Source organism: Theobroma cacao, chromosome 5 (genome assembly GCF_053813885.1).
Source record: "Theobroma cacao isolate CCN51 chromosome 5, ASM5381388v1, whole genome shotgun sequence".
NCBI lineage: Eukaryota > Viridiplantae > Streptophyta > Magnoliopsida > Malvales > Malvaceae > Theobroma > Theobroma cacao.
Genome location: NC_142643.1, coordinates 46,058,509 through 46,069,270, shown reverse-complemented (window position 1 = coordinate 46,069,270; position 10,762 = coordinate 46,058,509). Strand labels below are relative to the sequence as shown.

Sequence of the window (10,762 nt, the reverse complement as noted above, 5' to 3'; positions counted from 1 at the left end):
AAAATGATTTTCAGTTAGAAGAAATGGCAAGAGTAGGAAACTTGGTCTCAGGGTCCCACTTGAAATTGATGGATTGTTAGAACCTTTCATTCAATATGTATGCAGACAAATATGTACCCTGTTGTCTTTATCTTTACAACAAAATCCTCCACGATTCCTATCAGTTTCCTATCTCTTTTCAAGCTGGATCACTCTGTATCTTTCCTTAAATCTCCTCAAAAACCCAATAAAACCGGGATTTGTTCAAGCTATAACATGAATATCTTAATATGGTAAAAAAGTTATAACATGAATCCAATCAATCATTAACCTCGAAAATGGAAAATACCAGATGTTAGTTAGTGATTCTTTGTGTTTGGATTTTTACATTGGTATCAATGGCCTTACACGTTTCACTTAAAAGTGGTACAGCAAAGATGAATTTGGATTATATGTGAGAACTGTTCATCAAGAAAAGAGATTAGATGAGGGAGAGAACTGTACATATAGAAGAGGAGAGAGAGACTAGGAATTCCTCAAATGGGATGGAATTGGCTAATGAGCCTGAAACGTTGAATTCCACCAAAAGTAGATAGAAAGCCATCATTTTCAGTGCATTGTAACAGCACAAGTTATTAACTTCATTGAATAATAATAAGAGAAATAATTCAAAGGTATGTACAGGTTAAAGAGAATTCGAAGGGCTGAATTAACCCTTTTCAGGAACAGCAGACTACCTGCATTTCATTCAATTTGCCTTCTCAGCTTTACTGTTACATTGTCATCCCTGTGATAAATTCCTGTTCTTTGTGGTACATTTGTTCCTGAGTGGATAATAATTATGATGACCAACTTGAAATGATTTAAATTCAAGGCTGATTTGATTCAAAAAGTGATAAGAATCCAAATTTTATATTAAAAATGTAAAATTTAACAATCAATTATATTCTAACCATAATCAGAATATGAATTGATTTAAATTCGAAACGATCCAAATCCGGAATGACTTGAATTCAAAACAATCCGAACCAGAGATGACCTGATCCAAATCAGTCCATTTGCCTGGACACTGTTTCTTCCCGTTGTTAATTGCCCAACGAAAGAGACATGGGCTTTTGACTAAACAAATCGGGGTTGGGTTTTACAAGCCTATTAATGGCCCCAATGAAAGGGCTTTCTATGTGAGAAGAAACAACACACTGAACTGCCTTTGATCCACTAAAATTGAACTTCCTCGGATCCACTGAAATTGTGATGGAAATTAGGGATGCAGCTGCACTCTCACACGCATAAACAAAGCTAAGTTGCAGAGGAAGAAAGCTCTCTGAAACCATAACACAATGGCACAACATATTCTCCTCAATAGGAAATATATACAAGCAGTGTTCAGAAAATGATCAACTACTCCCACTACTACTGATACATTGTCTTCTATATAATGCTAAATTTAAAACAATCTCAACTGAAGCAAATCAAAAGGCTTCTGCAAACAATGGGCAAGCCATGGTATTCCTCCCAAGCCTCTTGTGTAAGCTGTCGCAGCGACCTGGGTTTGCATGTGGATCAACATATGCATAGTTTGCCCAAAGTTAGAAGAATATAAGGGGAAACAAACATCTTTTGGTTAGACTGAAGTACCAAAAATCCGGTAATTGCTAGAATGGGAGTCAGGACCTTCAGAGTTCCTGATATAAAAACAAGTTTTCAGAAAGAGAAACTGCATAAATTGGAATACTATTTTCTAAACTTATGGTTCAACAATTTCACTGTCTTAGATTGAATTCTTTACAACGCTAACCAGTAGAAGCGGTCGTCTGCCAGATCTATCCATCAAAAGTAAACCTACAATAGCTACTGGAATCTGCAAAATATACTTCTATATATATATTGAAGTGGCTCAGATATGCAGGAAGCAAAATTTGACATTCACTAAAAGTTGGAAGAGGAAGGTACCTGTACAATAGCTGCAACTTGAAGGCCAGTGGTACCTGATAAACCTGTTGCAAACAAGAATTTCTATTGTCACTTTTTCTAATACCACTAAAATTTTATTGTGTTGGTTACAAGAAAGTCACTCCTACTGATATGATTATAGGAACCAACATAGAAGAACTAAATTTACCAGCTTCTACAAATATACTGCTAGCATAATATGCCATTGCACTCTTTCCTGAGTTGTTGCAATAGCATCAGGCCAACTCCAACCTGCCACTTCCAAGAAACTATGTATATAAAGAATGATCAGGCAAGTCTCCCAGATGAATCGATTAAAATTATTCCGAGAATGTTCATGACAATCTGCAATACGGATATGTACAGTGCTTGGATACCCTGTCAAACAAATTGTCAGTCCTTTACAACAATGCAGTTTTTAAGTTATTTGGAGCATTTTTTTTTTACTGCAATTTACTAGCTGAATCAAAAATACTGTTAACATAACATGCAAATCCTTTGTATCCTTTGTAAACTTCATGAAATCATTTCCACAGATTCACTTAAATTTATTAATCATTTCCCACTTACATTTTAGGAAGAAAATATAATTTGTACAAGAGAATCTAATGGGTAGGCAATCCTGGACCATTTGTCTTGTCATAATGCAAACTATCACTTCTAAAAATTTGTAAAATTCGTAGTGAAGGTAGTTACTAGACAATATCCATTACAATGCAAGGGGCACATAAAGAAAAGTATGATATAAATGCACTTACAAGGCACAACCAACCCAATTATAGATTTAACTCACATGAAAAGCTTTCTGAAACTCAGGAGATTAGTGTAGTTTTCACTTAAGAACTAACTGCATGCATTAACTGCAAATCCAATCCCATAGAGAGGTGAGGAAACAATACACTGACACTGAAACTTGGTCCATAAAATTTGAAATCAATAAATACTGGAAATTACCTCATATGAATTAGTTTAAAGATCATGAAACAATTAGCACTAGGTGTAAAAGGGCTCCTCTTTATATTTCCAGCAAACAAGAATAGCAAATCACCACAACCTAGTAACAACACCAAAACAAATGACAAAACTTAATTATGGTTACTTGAATTCTTTGTAGCATACAAAAACTTTGAGAATAGAATTTAATAAACAAAGATTGATGCATAACAAGTCATTTCATGTTGAGATTTTGATCATCTTCACAGTTTCTACCAAGCAGCTCGAAAATAGATTGATCTCCTCCATCTCTACACAATATATCCAGTAGCATTCTTGCAGTTGAAGAATCTGCAGAAAATCCTTTATCAACAATTTCATGTAAAATTTGCATTGCCCTTGACACATCATTGTTTTGAAAAAATCCTTTGATCATTACATTGTAAGAACAACTATCTTGCAAGCAGCCATTCAGGTCCATTTTCTTAAATAATTCATATGCTTCATTTGGCAACCCTTCTTTACAAAGTCCTTTGATCATGATACTCCAAGTGTAAACACTGGGATGTAACCCTTTGACCGGTAGTGCACAACATAATTTCCTTGCAACATTAAGTTGCCCAACTTGAAACAAGCCATCAATTAAGATATTATAGTGGACTGTGTACGGCTCTATACCATTGTTGTGGATAACACGAAAAATGTCCAATGTCTCATGAACATGACCATGCTTGCATAAGCCATGTAACAAAGTGAGTAAGTAATCACGTCTGGAACCAGGCCACGAGAACTCATTTCTGTAAAAATTTATCATGCAGTCGAAAGTCTCCCTAGTTGGCATATCGCATTTAGTAAAGCTTTTATCATTTCTTTGAACATGAACTCAGTTTCTTTGATCATGAACTCATTTTCTTTTGCTGTGCAGGTAGTAAAGCTTGCCATCTTCGCCCACGAAGCTGTCAGTGAAGGAAGATAAGAAGCAAGTAAACAAAGTAAAATGGCACCCAGTGCTAAGGTCATGTACATGTGAGTCATTTCACAGTTTCCATTGTTGGAGAATGAAATTATAAGGGTTTGGAGCACGAAGACGTTGCCTGTTGGAAGCAAGTTTGCTAGGTTGGCCGAGCCTGGTAGGGCCTTTTGGGCAGATTGTTGAAGACCAGGTCTGATTATTGCCATGGAGAGTTTTTTGTTGTTTGCTCTTGTTGTGTGGGGGGAGGTTGGTTTTATTTGTAAAGGGTATTAGGCCAGTGAAACATCGTCTCATGACATGTGAAGGCACATTTTGCTTATTCCAATTTGCAACTTAATATTGCTTTACTGAATCAAAATGAATTATCATGTTGGAGTACTATGCTGATACAACGAAATAGAATGTGACAGACCCCATCTACTGCCAGTTTACTAGCTTTAGTAAAGGTAGATTAATTCATCTGCCGAAGTTCTTTCTTCTCTTTATTTGGGGGCAGAGGCCAATTCATCTGCTAAAGCTGTACACCCAAGAAAATTAATTTTAACCACCAGTTCACATGGGGAACCAAGAATCCCATGTTTCATGAGATATATGGTAATTTGAAAGAACAGAAACCTTCCCATATCTCAGTATTTACCCCTTAAATACATTTCTGTTTCCAGTCAACAGAAGGAGCCATTTAACAGGTTATTCAATGATTCATACCAGACTAATCTCTGCTGCTAAACAGAGGCCCGCTCAAATATCCTTCCTTGTTTTTTTTTTTTTTTCTTTTTTAAAGGCAGGAATATTATTGCTCATAATTTCTCACAAAGGAGAATAACAAAAAGCAAAGTCCCAATAAGACTTGCAGAGAAACATGAAATTTCTTAAGATCAAGAGTGAGAGACTTTGTGACGCAAAACAAAACAAAAAGCAAAATTCCTAACCTTTTAAGTATAATCAATAAAACCCACAACATCATATCTGGCATAACTCCACCATAATCCTTAGAGGGCTGCTCAAATGTCCTTCCGTACATATCTTTCTTGTGAAACAAACGCATAGTGTCACGGTCTTTGCGTAGACACAAATCTTACATAGATAAAATTATACTCCCAACAAGTTACAAAGTTTCACGCCGAAGAGAAACTCCCAACAGGAAATAAAAGAAGATGTCATGATTTTAAAAAAGAGAGCCATGAATCCCACATCGACTATATAGTAAAGTGATATTAAAAATATAAGAGTTTACACCACCTTCAACTTATGAGACAAAAATGTAAAGCTGTGAATCATGACAATTAATATCAGACGATATAGCCGTGAGGTCATACTGTTTCTTCCAGTAGTGAATTGCATGGATTTTTTACTAAAACTGTTGGGGTCAGGTTTCCGAGGCCTATTAACGGCCCCAATAATAGAGCTTATTATGTGTATATTTCCCATATGTATATTGTTTTTAGATATTGGTGAATTCATGCTTATTACAGAAAAGGAGTAAGTGATGCTTGTATTTCCTCAAGTGTTCTTCCCTTCGTCTCTGGAACCAACTTGGCAGCGAATAGAACAGTTAAGCCCCCAACTACAGAGAAAAAGAAGAATGTTCCTGCAATGATGATGTTTGCCAATACATTTTAGTTCAGTAGTCATGTCGTCTTGGTTACTGATCTGTTAGAGAGGGAGAGAGGGATGACCTGCTGAGCTCCATTCCATCATGAAATTGAAAGTGTAAGTAATAATCCAAGAAACGGACCAATTGACTAAAGTCACCAGGCTTCCAGCTTGAGCTTTGACATTTATAGGGAATATCTGACAAAGATTATGGACATGTTTTAGTCAAATGGATGTCTTGTCTCCAGCTATTGGGCAACCTTGATATGTTAAATTCATGCAAGTAATAACTGTTAGCAAGGATGCAGGCATTCGATCCTGAAATGTTACATACCTCAGACATTATAATCCATGGTATTCCTCCCAAGCCTATTGTGTAAGCTGTAGCAACGACCTGAGTTTGCAGTATGGATCAATTTATATATAGTTTGGCCAAAGTTTGAAGAATATACAGGGAAACAAACATCTTTTGGTTAGACTGAAGTACCAAAAAGCCAGTAAGTGCTAGAATGGGAGTAAGTGCCTTCAGGTGGGGGAGTTCCTGATATAAAAGAAAAGAAACGTTTTTAGAAAGAGAAACTATAAACATTTAGAAAAGAAAAAACAATCGTTTGAAGAAAATATCTAAACTTAACTTGTTATACCTTAAAGCAGAATGACAGTCCTATAAGGAAGCAGGAGAAGCACGCTCCACTTGCAGATACCTGCTTAAATTGGAATACTACATTTCTGACTTGTTGTTCAACAGTTTCACTACCTTAGAATGAATTCTTTACAACACTAACCATTAGAAGTGGTCGTCTACCAGATCTATCCATCAAAAATAAACCTAAAATAGCTACTGGAATCTGCAAGAAAAGCTTGTTGATGTGTCTCAAAAATGCTTGAAGCAAAATTTGACATTCACTAAAAGTTGGAAGAGGAAGTTACCTGTAAAATAGCTACAACTTGAAGGCCAATGGTAGCAGATAAACCTGTTGCAAAGAATTTCCGTTGTCACTTTTTTCTAATACCATTAAAATTTTATTGCTTACAAGAAATTCACTGCTACTGAAATAATTATAGGAACCAACATAGAAGGACTAAAGTTACCAGCTTCTACAAATATGCTGCCAGCATAAAATACCATTGCACTGTTTCCTCCGAGTTGTTGCAATAGCATTAGGCCAACTCCAACCTGCCAATTCCAAGAAATCATATATTATAGAATGATCAGGCAAATCACAAAAGGTGATTGCAGTTTATTAATCTATTGCTATTCTGAGCTCACAATGAGTGAATTAGCATATCTCCTCTGGAACAATTCCAGGAAACTAGCTTCTGTGTGTTGCTGGAGAGTTTCCATATAATCCTACAAGAGAATGGAAGCACATAACATTTCTTGTTATCATGAGAAAACTAAGTCGTTACTTGGTTTTATGGCAGAAAATGAAAAGAAGAATTAAAAAAAAGATATGAAGCTGAAAGGCTACTCTGATGTCAGCTGCTTCTTCAGATATATCCGCATCCTCTCCTCTAAGTCGCTTCAAAGCAGCTTCAAACTCTTTTTCTCGACCAAATTTTGCCTGTAGAAATGGTCATCTTTTGGGCATTACTTTGCATCAACTCAAAGAAAAATGAAGAATGAAGTGCATTATTTCTTTTAGATCAGGGCTCTGACATGTTATGGACTTAAAAAGCATCCTAGGATTGGCCACACAATTGAGTCAGACTAACCAGCCATCTAGGGGACTCTGGAATGAAAAACAAGCCTATTATCTGTGCTACACAGGGAACAGCACCTGAAGAAAACAGAATTTGTTAGAAACAGAACTACACTAACACTACCATTGGCTTAAGTTAATAGAAAAACAGAAGGGCATAAGGATATACTGATTATAGCCAGGACACGCCATGAAATGAAGGTCCCAGTGAAAAATACAATTGCAAAACCAGAAGTAGTCATCAACTGCATGCTTGCGAAAACACAGATCCATAAGTGATATGTTGAAACAGCATATTGTTAATAAAGGTTTAGTATTACTTGATTTGTTGATGCAAATGAACCCCGGAGACTTTTAGGTGTTATTTCTGCTATGTAAACAGGTACCTGCTTGTTGTGGAAAGTTCAGGTATCATCAGACATCTAATTGTGTAAGTAAATTACAAACTGCATGTACGTATGATTGAACTCAGTACAATTACCACATAACAAAGCATCGCAACTCCAAATCCGATTAACAGCCTCCCAATGTCCAGCCACAAAGCATTCTTCCAACAAGAATTGAACATTTACTATTTAAGATCGTCTTACAAATAAGCAAACATAGAACTACAGAACCCAGAAGTTTCATAAGCAAGACCTTAGTGCCTCACTAATGGATGTAGCAGGAGATTTTTGCAAGAAACTCTACGATCAAATAGAGCATAGCTTTGGGAGGGAAAGAATTCAAAGTGGAAGCTAACCTGTCCAAATGCTATTGCAAGCCAACCGGCAGTGCAGAATACTTCAGAGAACCACATTGTCTGTCTCAAAGCATCAACACAGAGGAATGAACCATTATGCATTCACTTCAAGTTGAAATCTTATGATATCTCCAAAAATAAAAACACTTACACGTCTACGACCAATAAGATCTGCTAGCTTCCCACTTAAAATTGCACCCACCATTCCTCCAACTGTCATGATTGAACCAAAAACGGAGTACTGCACATTGATGATATTGCCATCATGAATTTTTTTTGCAGCACATCCAATTGTTAACAAAGATTAGAAACTGAACTTGATCTTAAGCTTTCTTGCGTTTTAAGTAAGTTGAAGCTTGATACATGAGTTTGCCCTTTCCAAAGAAAAAAAAGACAGAAAGAAAAGATTGGGGGTGTACTAACTGCTGCCACAGAGAGGCCCAAATCTTCCATGATCCCAGACTCTGCCGGTGATGAATAACCAAGCTGGTGTCAAGAAAGCATGATTATTTTTTTATATCAATTCGATCATTGTTACCAAATATAATCAAAGTTATTTTCGATTCTTCATCTTTTTGAGCTTGTGAACAGGTTATATGTGGTTGGCCTTGCTCAAATGTTGTTTCATTGTAACCCAACAACTACCCGAACATCATCTTTTACAGTAAGAAGTTGGAACAAAGTTTGTTTTGACTGCTAGATTCTATCAAAAACTTGTTGGAAAAGACAAGAACCCGTTCTTGGGATTCGTTTTCCATGCTCTGGCTATCCAAATTATTGGATCGTACACCAAACCCTTCTGTCACATTTTAATTTTTCTTACAGCTAACATTCCAATTATTACTTCAACTCAAACTATAAGTGATAAAATTCATAATCAAAATGGTTACATCTAAGTCTTAAATCATAGTCTTGTCACTTACAACTGAGTGTGGAATTTTGGGTAGATACATATCTTTAAGTTCAAGGCAAAATGAAATCTAATCATAAAGACCGATCTGATATATCAAAAAGGAGTCCTAAATGCAATATATAGTGTCTATATATAGTTCATAATCTTAATTTTCAAAAAAATATATATATAGTTCATAATCTAAAAATCAAATCCGTTAATACTAACAAAGTGTACATTTCAATAACTAAAATATATGTATTATCCAGCAAAGTAGTTAATTCACATTTTTTTAAGTAGTTGATAGAGTAAAGCCATAACATGGTCTAAATTATGAAATTGCTTCTTCTTAGCACTTTCTCTTTGACATTGAATGTTCATATATTTGGCTCATAATAATATAATACATATATATATATAGTAAGTAAAAGGTTTGACTTTAAACTTTCTTTCTGTAATGTAAATGTTTCAATGGTTTTCAATTTCCAAATGAAAAATAAAACTGAAAACATAGCTTAAAACATTTCCAAATTTAGAATACTTCATCAAACTGATGCTACTCTTCTTTTTGGACAAAGGAAAAAAACCTTACAGAATGAAGAAGAAGAAGAACTTACAGCACAGCCATAACAGAAAGAGCCACAGACAGCAACAAACGTGCTGAAGACAAGAACAAGCCTGAGCGAGGAAGCTGTCGATGGTGGCAATGGCATGGCAAGGTTGCCAGTTCCATTGCTAGAAGGGTTTGGTTCATTTGGTTGATACCCTGTTAACAGCCCTTCCTCCATGCTTTCCCTCTCCATTTTCCTATTTTGCATCAGACTATACATATAGAAAAGTGCTTGAAAACAAACCAACTTAAAGAAGAATTAGACTTGTCTTCCATGGAGAAAGTGTATGATTAGCACTATTGTTAAGAAAATGGCCCACGTACTATTTTTCTTTTGTCAATTTGTTAGGTATCATTTAATTTCTATGTTTAGATAAATGACTTAACCTAATGCTTTTTATTTATGTATGTTTGGCTTATTTCGTGAAAGATAAGTTTTCTTTAAAAAAATAAAAAATGTGCAGCTATTCGATTTTTTTAAATTTTTTATTTTTTTTAATATATCAAATTTAAATATATGTGTGAATATCTATTATTTCACAATCCAAGAGTTCAGACCAGGCCAAGTGGCTGACACGGATCAAGTAGTCTAGCAAGACAAACATAGGAGTGTAATTTGATTAGATTTGATTAAAATTTAGGTTTAACCAATCTAAATCAAATCCCATAACATTATATTTATCTTGTAAATTCTATTTTCATAAGAGTTATTAGCCTATAAATAGATTTCTTACTTCATTTGTAAATACATATATTTTAATTAAATTTTTTTACTTTATTAATACTTTTATCTCATAAATATTTTTTTAAGTTATATTTCACAACACGTTATTAACGTGATTTTCTAATTTCTCAAGTGTTAGCATCATCATCATCTCAAAGTTGAAGTTTTATTTTTTCAAGCTTCAAAAAGATTTCAATGTTTGATCTTAGATTTTTGGTTTTAGCAAATTAGGTAAATAACTTGATATCTATTTGATGTTTTCATTTTATGAAAATCAATCTTAATGTGAATTTTATTGTCATGTAGTATTTATCATATTTTCTCTCAATTTATTAAATAATGTTGAGCATGAAAATGTATATAATTATATATGATATCATTGTTCTAATTTTGGAATAATATTTTTTTTAATGTATGAATTTTTTTGTTGAATTATGATTATGATTTTGCTCAATATATGTAAATTTATCTTTGATATCTTGAGATTTTACATAAGACATTTTGAATCGAACATGTGAAATTGACTGTGCATGATATCTATTTTTATAACAAGTGAAAATTACTATATTTTGAATAATCTGAAATATATTTTATTTTGAATTTCATGTGTTTTTTTTTTTTTTTGTATTTGAGCGAAAAAACAAGATATACATTAATCAT

General features: G+C 34.4%; 1 protein-coding gene across 2 annotated transcripts; it reads right to left on the bottom strand.

Annotated features, from left to right (window-relative positions):
* Positions 1-5,019: 5,019 nt before the first annotated feature.
* LOC18600341 (sugar transporter ERD6-like 5) lies at positions 5,020-9,607 on the bottom strand. Of its 2 annotated transcripts, XM_007030716.3 has the most exons (18): positions 9,386-9,607; positions 8,300-8,362; positions 8,028-8,117; positions 7,877-7,936; positions 7,616-7,681; positions 7,455-7,520; positions 7,304-7,379; positions 7,148-7,212; positions 6,904-6,996; positions 6,702-6,782; positions 6,524-6,608; positions 6,362-6,405; positions 6,217-6,279; positions 6,076-6,135; positions 5,919-5,972; positions 5,766-5,825; positions 5,515-5,629; positions 5,020-5,426 (listed from the first exon to the last, which is right to left on the bottom strand). In XM_007030716.3, exons 1-18 carry the CDS (start codon positions 9,596-9,598, stop codon positions 5,305-5,307), a joined length of 1,476 nt encoding a protein of 491 aa, XP_007030778.3. In that variant the 5' UTR covers positions 9,599-9,607; the 3' UTR covers positions 5,020-5,304. The 2 variants fall into 2 exon arrangements, with proteins under 2 accessions (XP_007030778.3, XP_088663099.1); XM_088806973.1 differs by lacking the exon at positions 8,300-8,362.
* Between the last annotated feature and the right edge of the window lie 1,155 nt (positions 9,608-10,762).

What these genes read in the sequence shown, in the direction of transcription:
- LOC18600341 (XM_007030716.3), bottom strand. Translation starts at nt 9,598, where the DNA reads ATGTATAGTCTGATGCAAAATAGGAAAATGGAGAGGGAAAGCATGGAG. An exon ending in TTGCGATGCTTTGTTATGTG is followed by an intron (nt 7,521 to 7,615) that starts GTAATTGTACTG and finishes CACAACAAGCAG; the next exon opens with GTACCTGTTTACATAGCAGA. An exon ending in CAGAGTCCCCTAGATGGCTG is followed by an intron (nt 6,997 to 7,147) that starts GTTAGTCTGACT and finishes CCATTTCTACAG; the next exon opens with GCAAAATTTGGTCGAGAAAA.